General features: G+C 31.4%; 1 protein-coding gene across 1 annotated transcript in view; it reads right to left on the bottom strand.

Moving 5' to 3' along the window:
- LOC108906494 (b(0,+)-type amino acid transporter 1) overlaps window positions 1–13,578 on the bottom strand; it is a 142,453-nt gene extending 128,875 nt beyond the window's left edge. The window contains exon 1 of the mRNA XM_018709773.1: window positions 13,440–13,578. Within this exon, the coding sequence (XP_018565289.1) occupies window positions 13,440–13,482 (43 nt within the window). The 5' untranslated portion in view covers window positions 13,483–13,578. The remainder of the gene's footprint in view (window positions 1–13,439) is intronic.
- Between the last annotated feature and the right edge of the window lie 8,487 nt (window positions 13,579–22,065).

The following is a 22,065-nucleotide window of genomic DNA, read 5'->3' as shown; positions in this document are numbered from 1 at the left end:
ATATAACAAACATGCACTAAAAACAATATAAAAAAATGCAATAAAAAATAATAGTAATAAAATTATTTTTAGTATTTTTAGTATTACTTAAAAGTTTAGGATAGGACAATTACATAGTAAATGAAATAAATGTGCAAGAATAACTAGTATATTGAAAATACTAGCTCTTAAATAATAGAAAATTTTTCTAATTGTGAAATAATATTTTTACACTATTAGGTAGTATGTATTAGGTGTTTTTAAGTTTACACTGGCTCTGTGAATAAATTTGTATTAATAAGTTATTACAGATTAAGATATTTATTAAACTTGTGAGTATACGAGCTCTGTTCAGAAAATAACTGGACCATATTTTTTAAACTTTTTTATTAATTTTATACATTACTGGTCCTTGTCTCCCTCAAAGTACCCCCCTCACCTATTCACACACTTTTCCCAGCGATGTTTTGATTTCGCAAAGCAGTTCAGGACAGCTTCATTTGAACTAGCCTCTAAAGTCTGTGACGAATTTGCTTTGATGTCGTCAACAGTCTGAAAACGGCGTCCTTTCAACACTGATTTTAATTTCGGAAATAAGAAAAAATCGCAAGGAACCATGTCTGGCAAGTAATGAGGGTGAGGGAAGACAGTAATCTAATTGGTACAAAACTGACGAATTGGAAAACCATGCATTTTATCGCCACAACTCTGGTCATCTGAAATCATCTTCAATTGACTGACGACCGCTTAAATCTCCGTAAACTTGTTTCAAAAACTTTTTGTTAAAGTTTTCCCCAGTTTCTCGCAAAATTTTACGTTGCATCAGTGTTTCAGAAAATCGCACATGTCAAAAATCGTCACTAACACTTAAACAGGTTACACTCAATTAGCAATATCACTTGCGAAAACTAAATGAGATATTAACAATCCAAAAACACCTGGATACATAGGAGGTTATGGCAACGTAATGCTGCTAATCGCGAATCAATAAATATCTCCATTAGCGTATAATTAAAAAAGTTCGGTTATTTTCTGCACAGACCTCGTATATATTAATTTATTATAGCGAAATAAATGTTCTTGTATGTGATGTGGATTTCGGCCAATAAAATTAATTTAATCTGAAAAATGCTTGTATCTCGTTGTTCACTTACACAGAGACAGTTATTGCTCCAAGGAATTTATCTCATCAAAATATAAATTAATATTTTTTCTGGCAAACAAAAGTTGTATAACGCTCACATTGTTCATTTTGGAGAATGCATTCGACCGTAACAAATTAAATATCCTCACATTATGCTGTGCTGTGCCAAATTTTCATATTTGCTTTCAGATAATCGCGATTTTTCGAAAATCGTATAACTTTTGTATATAACGGAACTTTGGCTCAATTTTGTTTCTTCGAGCGGAACGTGTTCCCAATAAAAATATTATTTCAAAATAGAACATTTTAAATTTAAAAACATCGGTAATATAGCAACACACAACGGGGAAAGATGACATCACATAGTCATAAAGAAAATGTAGTATACCCTTTGTGCACGAAATACTTTTCAAATAACAATTATATTGATTTAAAAGTAACTACGTACGCATTTAATGAGGCATAAAAAAAATTTCCAAATGCGAAGTGTGTGCAATGATACGATTTACAATAATACAAAATTTTAAGTCAACTCACTGTAGTTTATGGAAATGATACTATGGATGAGTAGTCAGTATAATGATACAAACAAGTTAAGTAACTTTTGTGGAGAGGAAACCTATTTCACATTAAGGAAACTGGAACTAAGTGAATAATTTTCTTATGCCGATGAAAAAATGAGTGGATCACAGCAGCATTTTTTGAGAATAAAAGATCACATCCAAATTGATGCATCTTGAAAATGCAATCAACGGTCCAACGTTTTTCTTCTGTGAGAGAAGACCAAAGATGACAGAAACCAATTAGAGAACAATGAGAAGAAACTTCTGGACGCACATTTTCAGCTTATCTAACAGCAAACTAAATAAACAGACAACATGGGATCTAACGGACAAAATGACAACAGAAGAAGCATTATATATGGAAGAGATAAAGTTTGGACAAGTCGTTATTAACCAAGCTTCTGTAGAATCATATAATGGCAGTACGAAAGTATTGTGAAAGGCTCAAATTTCTACATAGCACCCAGGACGATTTCAAATGAAGAAATTGTTATAGCCCTGGAAACTACGTGTCGACGTCTTTCTCAAGTAGTAAAGGCCTTGGCAGCACAGATATTACGAACTGTGAAACATCTGACTAAAAACGAAATCTAGGTCATTAAAGGACTGCGGGGAAATGAAAGAATCTATGTAATACCGATATCATCAAAGTGGAGGTTCTTGGGTGTATAAGATCAAAAACAATGCTGCGATTCGAGCCTCATCCAGATTATGAGTGTTTAAGAACATCCCAATTTCATTATCTTCTAAAACTTTTATTTCGTTTAAAATACTGGAGATTTTATCAATAAATCAACTTAGATCCAGACGGTATCCTAGCTAGTTTCAACGCGATATCATTACTAGATAGTGTCACTCAAAGAAGCCTTAGAAAAAGAAATTAAATTTTATTTTCTTTTTTGTTAATAATCAATTTTGTGAATAAATCAAAGAAGCAGCTATGAGTTCATCCTTAACGAGATAAAGGTCTCGAAATCAGCAACATTGTAATTTCAGATATGTTGACGATACACTTGTAGTCTGGCCTCATAGATACAGCAACGAGTTTTGGTTCACGTAAATGGAATACATTTTGACATCAGCTCCACCATCGAGTTTGAACAAGATGGTACCCTTCCGTTCCTAAATGTCTTTCTCAAAAGGTATTCAGTATCAGAATGCCCTAGAAATCAACACATTAGGACACTGAACACGAATTATCTGCGAACCAAAACACTTAGATGGAAGACTACGTCACCTATGATTCTCTATCAAAGGATAGAGGCTAACAAAATATATACTAACAAAAATATTGAACAACCTATAATAAGAGTAACTAAAAACAGAACAAATTGAGAAATTTGATAACAACCCATCTTCCCTGTATATACGGATGTACTAATAAGTTATACCACTATCTTTTAACACATCAAGAGACCCCAGATAAGTTACAAGAGCGACGTACTTAAAAGCACTCCGTGTTAAGAGTTACATTTTAGTAAAACGGAGACACGGTACTCGATAGACCTAAGCAATACTACAATTCTAGTAAGAAAAAGAAGATTTTGGTCAAGACTATAGGGAAGTAACAGAAATTCGGAAAGACAGGAGGAAGACAAAAAGAAAATCAATCTAGTTTTTTTATGCCTGACGTTTGGAAGCAACTCCTCATTAAATATTACGAACCGAAACTTAAAGCATGCACTGGAATTCCAAGGATCAGCATACACAACCAATGTAATTACCGGTCAGAGAAGTAATATGTTTGTCGAAACACCTAGAGCAAGGGTCGGCAACTGGCGGACCGCGGTCCAGATCCGGACCGCGGAAGATAAAATACTGGACCGCCAAAATTTTTTTTAAAATATAAATTACTCAAATAAATTATTTAAAAAATATTTTTTTACGTTTGAGTGCCACCCTTATCATTTTTTCTAGTATTTTACAATTGTGACTAATTTGAGTTCTAATGCAAATGAAAACAAAAAATTAGTAAGAAATATAAATTTTTTTTCTGGACCTCGTTAAACAATTTCAAAAGTATCCGGACCCCACCTAAAATTACTTGCCGACCCCTGACCTAGAGGTATAAACCGACGATGTGGCAAACGTACTGGAAATGTTTAACTAGGCAGATCTTTTGTTCACGAAATGAAGGGTGAAGTGCACTTCCATGTGGACTTCTGTGAACATCTCAATGTATTCGTGAATACATAGAAAACGTGTACTGATAAACTGAGANTCATTATTTGTTTTTACATTACGATTATTTATTATTTTATTAATTAAGCTAGGAGGGTAATTATTTTTTATAAGTATTTCCCTTATGTAATTGAAGTTCTGCTTGTGATAATCCTCGTGAGATAAACTAAGAGCTCTATGTTTCAAATTATTTATTATATTAATTTTCATTGATAGCGGATGTGCCTATAGTAAGTTTTATTGGTTCACCTACTTATAATCTGACGAAATATCTTGCCAATTTGTTGAACTATATTTTTAAAAAAGACGAAAAATATGTAAAAAACTCCTTTGAGTTTGTAGAATCTATAAAAAATCAAACAATACTAGATAATTTTGTATTATCATTAGATGTGCAGTAATTATTTACAAACATACCTGTTGATTTAGTTATAGAATTAATCTCACAAAAATGGAATCTAATTGAACCATACACAAAATTAACATTGCACTCTTTTCTAGAATTATTCAATTTTTGCATCAACAGTAATTATTTTAATTTTAATAACGAATTTTATTCACAAACTTACGGTCTCGGAATGGGAAATTGTTTATCACCTGTATGCGCGGATATTGTGATGCAGGAGGTACAGGACAAATGTCTTGAAAAACTAGATTTTACCCCTTTGTTTTTTAAAAGGTATGTAGATGACATTATTACGTCTGTACACAAAAATAATGTGTCCACTTTATTAGAAACATTCAATGGGTTCCATGAGAGNAGAACATAGAACCGACTACGGAGATAGAGTCTAGAGCTAGATAGGGCAAAGATAGACAAAACACAATACACCAATCCAATCAAAATTAATATCAAAACTAACAAAATTTAATTTGGCGCTAACATATAAAACCATACACACATACAATCATAACAATATATATATATGAAAGTGGGAAATGCATTTTAGTTATTTTTGTAAACAACCTATGTACACAGCTATATTAAGAAACAGCACAGAAAGTGGGTACCGATAAACTGAGAAGATTTTTTATAAACAAATGAAAAACCTCCAGTCATGGTTCTGTTTTAAGAACAAAGATTTTGTCAAAGAGTAAATATAATACTAAGAAAACACTGTACACCTGTATTCATAAAAGAAAGGTAAGAGAAAAGTCAACATCTAATTCTGAATCTCCACAGCACAGACATTGAAACCTTTTCTGATAAAACTTTTGAAAATGTGGATGGCTCTAAAATTATCACACTACAGATACGACTTCTTCTACTAAGAAAAAGGAAGGTCCAGTTCTAATCGAATATTCATTTTTGTCAGAACGAGTTCCTTATAAAAAGTCGACAAATTGAAATAGAATTCTTGAGGCCAAAACCAGATAATGTTTCTAAAGTTTTAGGTGAGCTCATTTCTTAGGGACCTACTGAATAGCTTACACAGAAGAAGCAGATATTTCAACTAACTAATGCAAACTAATGACATTTACATTTTTTAATTTGTTTCAATTCTCGTATACCGTACGCGCCTAAAGTATAGAATAAATTCAGTAAAAACGAAACAAATTTTTTTTTGGGAAAAATCCTCGTATCGGTCGATTTTTAATTTAAAAAATACATATTTTAGCATAAAAGGCGACTTTCAACCGTCATTTGTTTTCGAGTAATGACGTCATCGACATTTTTTTTAAATAGCAACCCCCTATTTTTTTTTCTTGATTCTAAAAGATCGTTTCATTGTCGATCCGACAGCATTAAAATGTTGCCATCTTACATAGGAAAGTTTTCGAGTAAATGACGATTGAATATTAGAAAACGTAAATTTTATTCATTAAAAAAATAACAATTCCTATGTCAAGCAAATAGAATTCATTAAGTTTTCTACCTAAATTAAGTATTCGAATTGCCACCCACCGACTTCTTGACAATACGCGAGTCTGTGTCGAAATTCTTCTTGCACATTATGAATTATTTCTGGGGTAACTCTGTGTATTTCATCTATAATAAAATTTTGGAGTTCTTCTAAATTATGTGGTCTATCAACGTACACTTTGGACTTTAAGTAGCCCCATAAGAAATAGTCCAGGGGTGTAAGAACTGGGGATCTCGCGGGCCATTCTATCGGTCCTCGTCTGCCGATCCACCTCCTAGGAAAACAATTGTCCAGAAAATCTCGAACAGGGCACTCATAGTGCGGAGGTTCACCGTCTTGCTGAAACCATATGGTGTCACCAGGAATATCAGGGTCATTATCGTTAGGAAAAATTACTGCAAGCGCTGGAACAAGGNCATGTTTATATAGATATTACTGTATTCATTTTATTGTAATGTTTTAGACACACTTTTTTAATATTTTAATGTTAAGTTTGTTATTTATAAATTGTGATGTAATTTTGAAATTATTAAATTTTATAGTGTCCTGAGGATGTCACGATAAGTGACGAAACGTCGACAATTGAGAAAATTTGGTGTTTTTCTTTGAAATTTGGCCTCTAATTTTCCCACTATTGACAACAAACTGAATAAAAATAAGGCTACCAATATCATTAGTTAGAATAAATTTATATGTTTAGGATATCACCCTGTATAGAAGTAACTTTGAACTTGAAGCTGACGAATAGATAATATTCCGCGAAATATATTAAAGAGTAAAAAGTCTACACGAACCAAAAAACAAAACAGTATAAAATATTAATAATTGTTAGCCTTGACAGTTTAGAACACAATTTAAGTCAATTGACATTATTGCGGGGTCAACGAAATTAGCTACGGTGCCGTAAAATAATTTCAAAATATTTATGACTGCATATATTTTGAACGTATAAAATATTTATATAAGATGCACATTTTTCGCAATTATGCGTTAGTTTAATACCATTTAAATTACCCGATTATGATGCATTATGGATTAAATTAACCAATTAAATAAAATCATAAAAGTAATAATTAATAATATTAATTAACTTCACTACTATCCATAGATTTTATACATACAGGTGACATTAACACTATTTGTGTGGATATTTACTATATTTATGCCTCATTTTCGATTTAACAAGTCCATTTCCCAAAATAGTATTTTTTTCTTTAATAACTTGGTTTTCAGTGCACCTATATATACATGAATTATTATTACTGTACCTATCAGACAGCAGTATTTCCTTAAAAAATATGTATATGTGACTAACGAATGTTATATGTATATTAACTGTTAAGTGGTGTTAAGTGATCCAACAATTTATATTATTATTTTGGTTGCAACTGTCGTATTTATTTAATTTAGCTAGTAACACAAATTTTATAACTACTAGAAATCATTGTAACATGTGTGTAAAGTGCATCCCATGTTCGATATTTCGATCATTATTATACATAAAAAGTTGCGGTTTGTAAATTATGTTAATGTAGTTTGTGCAGTATACACTTATAAAGAACCAGCCGAGCTATCGATGTTATCAGCGATCCTAAAAATGTTTGTTCGTTTTATTTTGTTAAGTCAGTAAGTATTAAAAAAAATAAGTATTTTATTTACGAAAAAATATTGTTGCCAATCGAGTTTTCGCATGTCGATTTATTTACTTTAAATATCTTCTCTATTGTAAAAATACAGTATCTCAAATTTATCTTATCTATAAATCTTCCTTTTTTATAAATACAAAGATGGAACTGATCATGACTAAAAACAAAAAAATGTACTACTAAACAGAATTTTGAGTAATTATTATATATGACTGACTGCAGCCACAAATTCATATAAGTATATAAAAAAATTCATATTTTTCACATAACATTACCAAAATAAATACTACAATTCAACAACAATACTACAAATTTATTTAAAACAACCTTTATATTCACTCTAAAACAAAACAAATTTAAATGTTCAAAATCATACTGAAGTCAACTGAAACCTTTAACAATTACAGTTATATCGATGCATTTGTTAAAGGTATCTACCTAATGTAGGATAATTTGAACAATATTTAAAAAAGGGTCAATATAATAGGGTCTATATTTCATATCTGCCTTGTCATAACAAATGTAGCACATCAAATAATTAAATTTACACTTGAACTGATGTGGTAAAATATCTAAGTGTGACATTTTATACTCATTAAATCCAACACCCGAGAGATAATCTTCTTTAACTGTGATTTTAACAAAATATACTCTAAATATGACGTATGTGATGTACATTTCATTTAACATCCTATTGTAAAGTATATTTATAGATTCAAGAGAGTAACTTCCTGGGTCGACCTGAGTTTAGTTACTGGCCATCATATAATTTAAAGGAATACAGAAAATGGATTTAATGTCCACCGCACCTGAAATATTCTCCTTCTAGAAATCAATTTCCAAGTTAAATGTTTCTGATTTGATAATAATAAATAGATGAGATTTTTGAAATATCAGTAATTTCTATAGGTCGTAGAACAAAAATTGGTACAGTTTCGATTATTCGCTGTGATATCCTTGGAGTGGTGAATCAAGTGCAGAACAAGCAAAGAAGGATACAATGAGGAAAAATTGTCTCCAAGTAGGAAGAATTATTCATAATAATAATAATAATACATTTAATACATTTATTTTCCTCAGAGACAGTAACATACTGTATAGGACTAGTCACAAATATAAATTTAGGATACAAAAAATTCATCCAACGTATAAAAACATTTCTCGGTCAAATAAGACTTCAGTTCATATTTAAATTTGACAAAGTTACTGATATTCTGAATACTATCTGGTAAATAATTATACTTATATTATATACCTTAAATCCCAGACAATTAGATGAATTTATTGAAATTAGATATTTGCAATATGGTACGTTATATCTACCATTTTGTCGCGTATTTTTACCATGCTTGTCAAAATTCGTAGAGAACTTAGTCTTATTATTAAAAATATACACACACAATTCACAAATCAACACAGAAACAACAGTCAAAATGTTTAAATCTTTAAAAATACATCTACATGACGAAGTACCGTTAATACCTAATATGCTTCTCAAAATTCTTTTTTGCGCGATAAAAAAATCCAATGTTAAGGTGGAATTATCCCATAAGCATATGCCATATCGTAGTCTGGACCCTACTTGTGCATGATATATTTGCAGAAGTTGAGTAATTCGACATAACTGGTTTTAGACTTCTCATTAAGTAACAGACTGAATTTAGTTTTGAGATTAATTGTACACAGTGAGGTTTCCAGGTGAGGCACTCATCCATTATAACTCCTAAAAATTTTAACTTATCAGAACTCGACAGTTGACAGTTCATATCTGCAATTTGGATATCTAAATTTCTACATGATCTTTGTCGATTATGAAACCTCACAAAATTAGTTTTTCCTTGATTTAAATGTTGTTTATAGAAACAGTACCAGCTATTTAAAATGTTCAAAGAGCCATTACAATTTCGCTCCAGTAAAAGATCTAATTTATTAGAAAAAATTAGGGATTGATCATCTGCATATAATGTTACAAAGCCATCAGGTATCAAACTGTAAATTTCATTAGTGTATAATATAAATTGTATGGGACCCAGAACATTCAATAAGTTTATCATGAAAAGCATTTAATCAACATGGCTATTAGCACGAAAGCCATGTTGATTATCGGATATTATGTTATTTTGTTCAATAAAACTTAACAGACGTAAGTAACGATGTAAGAAAGCATACTCAAAAATTTTAGAGAATCCAGATGCCATGGTAACTGTGTTAAATATGTTGAAATTAGACGAAGATGCTGATTGCGCAACTGAATTCAATAAATAATCTTCTATATTTATTATATCTAAAAATCAGGAGTATTAGAATAAAAATAATAATATAATCTATGAGAATGCATTACGTATTTAAATAATTTTGTGTTGTTGTAATTACCTTTAAAATAGACTTACTAATTATCTAATATAAGTATAATTTTATGTGTAAATCAAACGTCATATTAGTACAGAAACAGATAATAATAAGTGAAAAATAAAATTCAATATGGACTTGTTTTATAACCTAGTGGCTTGGTGGCAAATCAGCTCTGGTAGTTATTCTCTTATATCTACGAATGTATTGTACTTTACCTTAATGACACCAATTTTATCACGAATTTGTTCCATTAATTTGTTTTTTTTTCCAATTTTTACCATCTGAATTTAATATTCAGTTTTTTACTGTATGAAATTTTAATGTCTATTATTTGTACTACACACTCTGTACGTCACATCCGTACAAAAAATTCAAAATCCAAAATCTGCATTCTCAATTTTTTCTACACGCAGCAATTGTTACGAAATTAATTACATAATAAAGAAAATAATATGTAGTTCTGTAGCTTCACTGTTCAATTTTTTAACAACATCTAATTACCTAAATTGGCTAGAGAAAATTACTGTGATCAGTATTACTTTTTAGATTTTAATAATGTGACCATGATTTTAAAAATCTGCGTACATTTTATTTATATGAATCACAATATTACTACGACGTAGGTACAATAACAATTCCCATTTATTTTTTTAGAAAGTTTAACCAATATCTAGCTAATTGATTCAATTTAGTTACTTCTATTACGTTCCAAGCAGACGTACATATTTTTAATGGAAATATACGGGGAACTATAGCATGAACCATAAATCGAACAATAATAAATTAATAAAAAAAACTTGAAATGATGACCTGAAAATGTATATTGAATCTACAGGGTGATCCAAATTCGATTGATTTGGGAAATTTTTCATGTTTTCCGAAAAGACAGAAAAAACGTAATTACAGTATCACAAGCTTGATTTTAAGAGAAAAGTGTATTAGCGAAAAATGTATGTTGATATCTAGATTCATTTAAGAGATACAAGGTCACTTTTAATTTGGCCGTTTTCTTTGACGTCCTATAACTTTCTTGTTTGTGAAAATTTTTCATAGTATCCTTGATATTTTACATGACAATAAAATTATAAGCAATTTTTTTCATTGTTTGCGAACATTTAAAAGCAAGTTTTAAGCAAATTTGAAAATTGAAAAATAAATTGGGTGTTAAACGGAAACAACATAAGCTTGTGTTAGATCTGAAAAACCAAAACCGAAAGTTATATAAAAATATAGAGTAAACTGTTGAATTATATGCAAAAAAAAATGTATGAAACCTCTTTGTAACACAAACAAATAAGTTATAAATAAGGCTTCAAAGAAATGGCTAAAACAGAAAAACACTCAGTATTTCCCAAGCTAATCAAGATATTCAGACAAGGTTTTCACTGTCCAAATTTTCTTTAAAATTAAACCAGTGACATCGTAACTATTTTTTTAACTTTCGAGAAATAGGAGAATCTTCCAAAATTATTGAATACGACCTATCCTTTTTAACATATTTTTGTCTAAAATTATTTATTTGTGGTAATGTTTTCGTTTTTTTCTGCATTTTTTGGATATTTTGGCATCTAGGAAAAAAATTTAATTATTGAAATAAACTCTTGCCTTAAAAGGATCAACATGGGTTATTTTTATGAGAAAAGTTTCTCCTAACCAAAAAATGGATCCAAGCTCATAGAATAATTTGACACACATCTTTCACCATTCAACAAAATAATCGTGGTCTCTTTTAATTTCCCTTTAACAGTATTATTTTCCTTTTCCAAAATTTTAGCCGAATCCCATTGAATATTACTAGCGTTTTCCCAAAGTGGGCGATATAAAGTGATGTGTTTTTGTATTTTGTATTTGTCTACTTTTTTCAGTATGAAATTTTTTGGTTAGGTAGAACTTTTTCATAAAAATATTCCTCGACTGATTCTTTGGGCACAAGGGTGTATTTCACACATTTTTTTTTAGCACAGGTGGCGAAATACCCAAAAAATAAGAAAAACAAATACATATTTTTTATTATTAGCTCTTGCATTTTTTATTCTTTTATATAGGTACCTTTTAAGTAAGTTAATTCAAATAAATTAGAAAAAAAATTATGAATTTATTTGAATTACCTTAATATAGTATAATTGGCCTACCCTATACAATTGGTCTGCGAATGGAGCAAGAATGAAAATATTTTTATATTTTCATTCTACGATAGTTATTGATAAAAAAAATTCCTGTTCTCAAAATAAGATTACTATGAGGAATTTTTAATTTAAATATACATGACTTTATGCAAACGAAAAAAGTCTGAAAATGATTTATATTTTATGGACACGAAAAAATGCTATTAGGAAACTACCTATAAGAATATTATAATTATAAGACATGTCACGGTGTATTAATTGGTGGCAAGTTCGACCTATTTTGATCCTTAAATAATAAAAAATAAATTGTTGGGTAAAATGAACTGAATATTGAAAAATGTTGTATCCTATTTTATATTCGTCTCGTTTTTTATATATGTCTAATAGGTTTTTTCCGCTTTCGCATTTTTTATTTGAATAAGCAAGTGTTTGGTGATATCTTTAATTGATAAATAAAAATTTATAGTGTGTGTGTGTAAAAATTAGTTTATGAATATTCTAATTTAAAATGTTTTTAATTTGTCAATTTTTAGCAGCTTACTCTGATCGTTTTCTTAAACATAATGTTTGCACAGTTTTATTACAAATCAAGGATAATAATATTACTGTCGAACTTAAGTGAAGGTATTTAATTAAACAATTTTAATTTTACCAGCGATTTTACCTTATTTTTATTTTAAAACGATACAAGTACGCCTATGCATTGTTTATATTCATGATTACTTTTACATCATTTTCAGAATCTTTAATTTCCTGAACATATTAAATTTCGCCTTGATAATACTATTGCGAAAATAAGCAAAATGTTATCATGAATGACTTTTTCCGTAACATTTTACGGAAATATTCCATTGAATATAAAAATGTTCCTCTTTTATACACCGTAACCGTGATCACACTGTATATATGTATCCCGAATCCATGCTCATATTATCATGTATACCTGTATATCGCGTTTGGTTTTATTATGTCTATATCTTCATATTCCCCTGATGATATTCCTCTATGATTATACCTGTACACTGATTTTGGATATCATGTTATTAAAGTAATTGTTATTAGAACACAAATAACAACAATTTACTTAAATACTTAAGTTTTATAAGTTTAATTGTGTTAATATTAATAGATTATATTTTGTATTAAATTTTTTACAATATAAAATACAGTAGTATTTACAATGTATTTTTATATTTCTTACAAATATATTTTTCAAGTAACTAATAATAGCAAATACAAATTTCATTTGATATACGATATATATTTTTGTATAAACTGTACACAATTTAATTCATTTATATTGTTTAATTATTTGAAACAGCTTATGCTGCTATATTATTTGTTTATTTTACTGACATTTGCGAAATAACGACTAAATTTGAAACGGTATTTCATTCATACAAAGGCCCAAGGCTCTACGTTGCCCCTTTTATGCACGCCACAACCACCTCAACAATATTGCGTCAGTTTCATCCCACATGTTCACAGCATCTCTTGTAAATCTCAAACGACACGCCTCTCTGGTACGCCAAAGACATTTAGTCACACAAACTAACTTAATTTCCTAACTAATTGTCTCTTACCACAAATAATCTGCTTGCTGTGCGAATATTCATCGTTATACATGTCTCTCCAAGAGAATAGATTTTGTTACGACGCTGTGTGGATGATATCATGACACTCACTGACTGGGCCACGCCAGCTTGCAGGCCTGCGCCCGGACCGTCTCGACAGACTATAGAGCGCCGGGACGCCGGTAGGCGGTGTTGCCAAGTCTCGCCGATCGGCGGCACGTACGCGCGGGAACACAGGGCGTTGCATTGGATTGGGACGCTGAAATCCATGAGTTTTGAATTCAATTAATTAAATAAATTTGGGTTATAGGTGTAACTAATTGAAGGTAAAAATTCGATGGATTACACCTATCTAATATGTCAATTAGTGGCGGGGATATTAGGAAAAACTGCCATTGAAAACCTGAATTTCTACGCCACTGACTTTTTTGGAAGTTCTTTAGAGTTATTTGATTCTTAAAGAAAAAATATATCTTCCATTTTTATTCGAAAAACTGGTAACTGACTACTTTTTTTAGTTTAAAATAAGCTTGTCAAGTAGTACAAATTTTCAGAATTTATATACTCACATTATTTTGCAGATAATTCAAATTTCTTTGAGTAATGTTTTTTTTTTTGGAATTTTGATTAAATTTTGTGTAAAATTGTATTCGGAAGAAACGATTCCTATAAATATTTTTATGAAATGAATAATAATTTATGCAAATAAATTATTTATCGATATTTAAAGCTATACAATGTGTACATAATGGGATAGCATTAGGATCTAGGAAACGATAAGAGATACAGGGTGGCTCAAATTAGAAAAAAGTTGTGTTTTTTAATACCTAACAAAATGCCGTTTAGAAAGTTTTAAAATTCCGGGTAGTTCCGGAGATATCCGGAAAAACCCGAAATTTTGCAAAATCGTTTTATTTTTTCTGACTTTATTTTTTTGTTTTGCTCTATCCAATATCGTCAACATTTTTGCAATCTGACGTTTCGTCTTCGAGGGACCATCATCAGGTTAATTTTTTTAATTACGTCGCTGCTATTTGTATGACAAAATCTAGTCATTTTTAATTCTGAATTAGATGATATTACTATTGTCTTAAAAAGATTTTTAGCTTGCTTTTGCTATCATTTAAAATTTTTCTGAGTACGGCTCTGAACGCTTTTAAAATATCTATTGGAGGAAGTCATAACAGTATTAAAAGTCAATACAGCACAAAATATCCAACAAAATTTTTTCTACTAATAGCAATACTAATTAAAAATAATTAAACATTTCATAAATTTCTATTTTTTTTTTGGTTCCTTTTTTAATTTTTTGTTTAAAAAAATGTTAGATATTTTGTACTGTGCTCAAAATTTCGGGTCTTTCCGGATATCTCCGGAACTACCCGGAATTTTTAAATTTGCTAAACGGCATATTGTTAGGATTAAAAAAACACAACTTTTTTCTAATTTGAGCCACCCCGTATCTCTTACTGTTTTCTAGATCCTAATGCTATCCCATCCTTATCTTGGACACACTGTATAAGCGCTTAAGTTTTGTCACGTGATCAAGAACTCATTGTTACGTCATTTAGTACGACCGAGTACACATCCTGCTTCTCGGCCATCTACCGTCTAGTCTAGAAATTCCCATGTCGACGAGAAGGAAGCAAGACTTGAAGCAAAGCAAATTTGGCTGTTTCTGAACTCTTGTAACTTACTTATGCTCATACTATCTCTCTCTACTATGCTCTACATCTTCTTGATTATCGACCGCACTAAATGACGCCACGTGTTCATTTGCGCGCGCAAACATTAATAATTAATTACTAACAACCTCCAAGAGATTTCTAATATTTTCACAATATGATTATACAGGGTGATTTTGAATAGAGTAGCACAAACGCTACCAGTGCATCTAGATGAAATAATAAGGCGAATGAACTAAATATACCTTAGATAAAAGTTGCACTCCTGAGGCATTACAGGGTCTTGAATGTTGTAGAGCCAACCAATATTTCCTTCAATTTATCTTGAACGATGTGGCGTAAATCATTTATATTTGATACAGACATTTGTCCAGTGCGGACACATACTTTTTATTATTATTTTTTAAATATATCCACAAGAGCCGCTGCTGTCGACTACATGCAACATATTACTCCAAAGAATTTTTCACCCTGTATGAAAATACATATCTTATTTACATTTTCGGACGTAACAACTAAAAACAAACATTTTTTCTCTCTTGCATTTTTTCGATAAACGCGATAGTTTTTTTAGATAATTTACGAAAAACAAACTTCGGAAATTTTACAGCGCCAATGGTTGCAGTCAGGTTGCAGTAATACAAAAACATCAACACACCACTCATTAATAGCTAAAGGAAAACGATTTTCTGGTAAAGTAATTTTAATAAATTTTAAAATTTTGAAGGAACAGTAAGTATTCGTTATGTAACAAATCAAGTTATTTTAAGTGTCTAATTTAAATAATAAATTTTAATTTAAAACTACCTACTGTAATCTCGAATGTAATACTAAGGAACATAACGTTATTTTAAAGTAAAAAGTTTCTAAAGAATATTTTCAAAGTAGTTCCCATTTTTCTGTAAACACAATCTAACACGATGATTAAAATTATGACGTAGTACTCTTGCAAATATTTCTGGGTTGTTACGAATATCGTCAGCTGCGAGAAATATTTTTTGAGGCAATTCTTCAACAGTATTAACAGGAGTAACATAAACAAGACTTTTCAGTTGTCCCCATAAGAAATAATCAAGTGGGGTAATGTCCGGTGAACGTGCAGGCCAACTAACGGGTGCATCGACACCACGACCTATCCAACGTCCCGGAAAATTTAAATTCAACCATTGCCTGACAGCTAAGGTACTATGTGCCGGAGTCCCGTCATGCATGTACCACACAACTTGTACACCTAGTGGTATATCCTCCAATAATATTGGGAGATTTTCATTTAAAAATCGAAGGTATTCAAGAGCTGTCAGTCGACGGGGAAGAATAAATGGAGCTATTAGAGCATCTCCAACAATTTCTGACCATACATTTACACTAAAATTGTGCTGAAATCTTGATGGACATATTTCATGGGGGTTTGCATCAGACCATGTATGACTATTATGATGGTTAACTAAGCCATGTCTTTGAAAACATGCCTCATCGGTGAACAAAATATGAGATAAAAAATTTAAGTCGTGTCTGGACATGTTAAGATACCACTGGCAAAAAACAATCCTTGCAGGTAAATCATTTGCAGTTAATTCTTGAACCGGCTGGTGGTGAAAAGGGCGTAAAAGGTTATCATGAATAAAGTTCCAAACAAGGCTTTGCGAAACGTTGTACTGTGTAGCCAGTCTTCTTGTACTTGTTTGAGGATTTTCTTTTAAATTGATAAGTATAGCTTCTTCAAGGTTTACATTTCTGATATACCGTCTTTGTTCATTACCCTCACGCTTAGATTGAATTTGGCCAGTTTCTCGCAACCTTCTTTCCACAGCTGAAAAAGATTGCCTGTGGGGAACCCGGCGATTTGGATATCTTTCATGGTAAAATCTTGTTACGGCAGCACATCAAAAAATACTTGGAGCATTTCAACATACTCATTGTTAGTAAAATTTGCCATAATTAAACAACTATTATTTGAAACCGTTGATGACACTGACAACATCAACACAAAAATAGCAAATTGTTTACTCAGCTTTGTTTCCGATTTACCAGAAGCAACTATGATGTTGGCGAAGTATTCCCATACTTCAGGAAATCCTCAAACAAATCGTGTTAGATTGTGTTCAAAGGAAAATGGGAACTACTTTCAAAATATTCTTTATAAAATTTTTACTTTAAAATATCGTTATGTTGTAGTATTACATTCGAGATTACAGTAGGTAGCATTAAATTAGATATTATTACTTAAATTAGACACTTTAAATAATTTTATTTGTTACATAAAGAATACTCCTAAATAAATTTATTAAAATTACTTTACGAGAAAGGCGTTTTTTTTTTGCTATTACAGAATGGTGTGTTGATGTGTTTGTTACTGCAACCATTGGCGCTGTAAAATTTCCGAAGTTTGTTTTTCGTAAATTATCCCTAAAAAACTATCGCGTTTATCGAAAAAATGCAAGAGAGAAAAAATTTATGTTTTTAGTTGTTACGTCCGAAAATGTAAATAAGATATGTATTTTCATATAGGGTGAAAAATTCTTTGGAGTAATATGTTGCATGTAGTCGACAGCAGCGCCTCTGGTGGATATATTTAAACAATATTAATAGAAAGTATGTGTCCCCACTGGACAAATGTCTGTACCAAATATAAATGATTTACGCTACATCGTTGAAGATAAATTGAAGGAAATATTGGTTGGCTCTACAACATTCAAGACCCTGTAATGCCTCAGGAGTGCAACTTTTGTCTAAGGTATATTTAGTTCATTCGCCCTATTTTTTCATCTAGATGCACTGGTAACGTTTGTGCTACTCTATTCAAAATCACCCTGTATAATATTATTGTGTTGTAATGTTGTGTAATGTTAGGCAAAATTATATTGAAAAGGACATTATGCCGGAAATTTATCCTGTTTTATTTCACTGCAAACCAGAGAATGACATAATTACTCTAAAGTATATTGTATTGCAACTTCTGAAAACGATTTGAATATTAAAAACGTATTTACCAAGTACGCGGGGAAATTTTTGTTCGCAGATACGTTCACGTTCGCAAATTGTTTAATCAAATATTATTTGACTTGCGTTACATATTTCATTCGCCTAATATTGTAAAGTGTGCAACAGGAAACATTTGATCCATTTATAGAAATGGGAATTTTTTAAAAACTGAAATAGTTATAGTAGTAGTAGAAGTAATACTGAACAAAAATATAGTGTTTTATCAGTAAAATCATATCAATAGTTCAAGTTCCTTTATTTTCTTATTAACTTTAAATAAATCGATTTTCGCATTTCTCGTCAAAAATATTGTTCGTATTTTCAAAGCTGCATATTTTCTAAAATAATGGATCGATTTTCAAAAAGTAGGAATCGATGTATAGAGAATTAAAAGCCCTTTCTAATGACCCCCCACTTGATCCCCATTCCCATTTAAAAAAATTTGGGGGATGGCACCCCCACTTAGGGGGTTGAAGATTTTGCTATGCTTTTTGCGCCAAAAGTTGTCCCCCTCAGAAGCAAACTTTACCTGTTTTTGGATTTTGCCGAAAAGTTCATTACTACCCTGTAATGCCTTGCGGTACGTTATCGATGGGCTACCCTGTATAATATCAGAACATTTTTGTGTTTTAGTTCCAAGACCATCCGTTAATAAGAAACATGTTCGACCATGCATCCCTCTGAATAAAAGGTGTCGTTGCTTGGCATCACCCACAGCCGCCATCTTAAATCCAAATCGTTTGAAAAAATCCACAATGCTACCTGAAAACATCTGCAATAAAACCTTTTTGTTCATGACACTATTTCTTGTATCGATTTTGCCTTGAACATTCCAAAAATCGCCTTTTTTCCAACCTCTAAAGTGACATTACCCCTTGAGCTGCGCCCCATTCCTAATTAAACATCCTGCATATTAATGTTTATCGCAATACTAAGTTCTAAAACTTTTATTGCTGATTGTAAATGGCAGAGGAAATAATTTCAACAATTTATGAGGTTTATGCACATGACATTTATAGCAAGAAACTCGTCATATTATCAGAGATAATCCTTTCGCTCATCTCTATGCACACAGAGTGATATCATTTATAATATCACTTTAATAAATTGCTACGATTAAACGGTTTCCGACAAAGATTACTGATAAATTGATAAGCGTAAAGAGTAAAGCTATATTTAAACAAAAGCCTACAGGATATGTAAAATTGGCAATATACATGGTAGCCAAATGAAAACGAAACAGAGCCATTTTCAGGACCTGCGTCAAGATTGTAGATAAACGCTCAGACCCGTCGATTTTAGATTAAAGGGAGACATTCGTTGCTGATGTTTTTGACTCCGCCACTTTCACCCCCAAACAAGGGTAAGCATCACCCCAAAAAATTTAAATGGCATTGGGGTTGAGTAATATTTATTTTGAAAGCTCTTATAATTTTCTTTACAACATACTTTAAATATTATAATTTCGCCCAATACTTATTAAGAATTTTGATTTTAAAGTTGAAACTTATGTGCAAACAATTAGTAACGGTAAAAATGTCAGTCATTCGAGTTAAGTACGTCAATGGTATAAATTTAGTATTTCTTGCGTTACATTGGTTTTTGGCGATTTGTTATCACTTTCGTAAAAAAACACAATTATTGTAAAAAACAGAAAAAAAAGCGTTGGTTGGTAGTTTAGTTAATTGTGTTTTTGGAAATTAAACACTATGGTTTATTCCATTGCAAAAAGGGTAGATATCATTTCGCTTTACTTTACAATAAATGTGCGAATAGAACAGCTCTGCTATTTAATGAACAACATCAAGATCGACATGTCAGGAGGAAGTATGTTCTAGAGTTAGTAAAAAAAAATTGAAGACAGGGAACGTAGCCAATAAAAAACGAAAAATTGAAAAACCGATAGTTAATGAAGCTAGTGAAATTGCAGTTTTGGGACAAGTTCATAATGATCCTACATTAAGTACGAGGCAGCTGGCATCTGTGTCTGGGATTAATCGAACTAGCATACACACCATTTTGAGAAGAATAAATTCCATCCATACGAAATACATTTAGTCCAGGAACTTCATGAAGATGATTATGAAATAATGAGTGAGCGAGCAGGGAACGATCCACAGTTCCTTTTTAACTTCTGTTTTTCTGATGAATGCAGTTTTTTTCTAGAACGGGACTGTAAATCGTCACAATTGCCGCTATTGGTCCGATTCAAACCCAGGAGTTTTTCACGAGGTGTATACACAGCAATCGGAAAAATTAAATGTATGGGCTGGAATTTTCGGTGACCAGCTGGTGGGTCCTTTTTTCTACCTGGTAATTTGACTGGCCAAATGTATTTGCTATTACTTTAAGACGCTATTGACCCTGCCCTGACTGATATTATTGAAAATGTTCCAAAGTATGATGAAGATCATTTGATTTTTCAACAGGACGGTGCTCCTCCGCATTATGCGTTAATTGTCCGTCTGTATTTGGACAAATGTTTTCTACGGAATTGGATTGGGAGAAGGGGCAGCATTGAGTGACCTCCACGATCACCGGATTTATCGCCCCTTTTTTATCTTTCTTTTTGTGGGGATACCTAAAAAGTAAAATCTATAAAACACAGCAAGCGTCGCTGGAAGATTTGCGTCAAAGAATCGTCGACGAATGTCGTCGAATCACTCCGGAAATGCTTCGGAACGTGCGCGAACGTTTCTAACAAAATCTTTACCCTTGTATGAAAGCGGGCAATCATCAGTTTGAACATTTAATTAACTAAGTAGTAAGTAAGCAACTAAACATAATTTAAATTTTAAAATATAATTTTTTTTTCAAAGTATTGGGTGAAATTATAATATTTAAAGTCTGTTGTAAAGTGAATTGTAAGAGCTTTCAAAAGAAATATTACTCAACCCCCAATGCCATTTAAATAATTTGGGGTGATGCTTACCCTTGCTTGGGGGTGAATGTGGCGGTGTCAAAAATACCAGCAAAGAATGTCCCCCTTTAATCTAAAATCGGGGTCTGAGCGTTTTTCTACAATCTTGACGCAGTTCCTGAAAATGGCGACCAATCCAGCTCGCAGAGCGAGAGAGATAGGATGTCCTTTTATTCTCCTTTCTCTCTCGCACACCAGTCGCGCATTCTCAGCACTGATGGCTGCCTCTAGGAGTATATGCTCTAAGGTTGTCACGCTGTCTTTTTTTTCGCTAGTAATACTTTACCGCAAAAATGGCGCAAAATCTTGCGTGAATTTTGAGACACCCGATATATATTGTAATGTCAGGGTGATGAAAATGCGCTTGTCCGTAAAATGTTGTCTACAATATTAAAAAAATTATAAAATATTCTATTTATTTTTTTTTATACAAAGTACATATCAGAGGAATCTCTCCTGAGGGTCGAACGTCCCAAATTATGAAATGAGAAATTGCTATAATAAAAGAAATAATGTCTATTTTTATTAAATCTACAATGATTCATAATTTTCTTTTACAAATACTATTCCCTCATATACTTGTACAGTAAACTGTATTCTAAAATAGGTTTAACCATGAAAGTGTACATTGCAATTATTGAGAAATGATGAGGAAAATCCTTTGTTGTTCTGAAGATAATACCAAGTACCCTAACCGATTTCTGAACAATGGCTTCAATATGAGCGTGAAAACTAATGTTTGTCTAGTATCACTCCTAAGTCCCTAATTTAGTTTATAAAATCGATTTTGACGCTATTAGATATGTTAATTTTTCATATTAGTAGAAAAGTAAAGGGTGATTCACTATATTTTAAGTTTTTGGTCTAAGGCACGGGTATTTCATTTCATTAAATGTTGAAATTTAAGTTTATTCATCTATACTAGATTATAACAAAATAAATGTGCTAATAAATTTATGGAAAATCACTTCATTTTGATATAAGTTTCTATGAAATACCTGAGATGTAATAGGTTTCCACAACAAAGCAACTACCATTTTTTCAAATA

Source organism: Anoplophora glabripennis, unplaced genomic scaffold (genome assembly GCF_000390285.2).
Source record: "Anoplophora glabripennis isolate ALB-LARVAE unplaced genomic scaffold, Agla_2.0 scaffold192, whole genome shotgun sequence".
Classification (NCBI taxonomy): domain Eukaryota; kingdom Metazoa; phylum Arthropoda; class Insecta; order Coleoptera; family Cerambycidae; genus Anoplophora; species Anoplophora glabripennis.
This window is presented reverse-complemented; position numbering and strand designations above follow the sequence as displayed.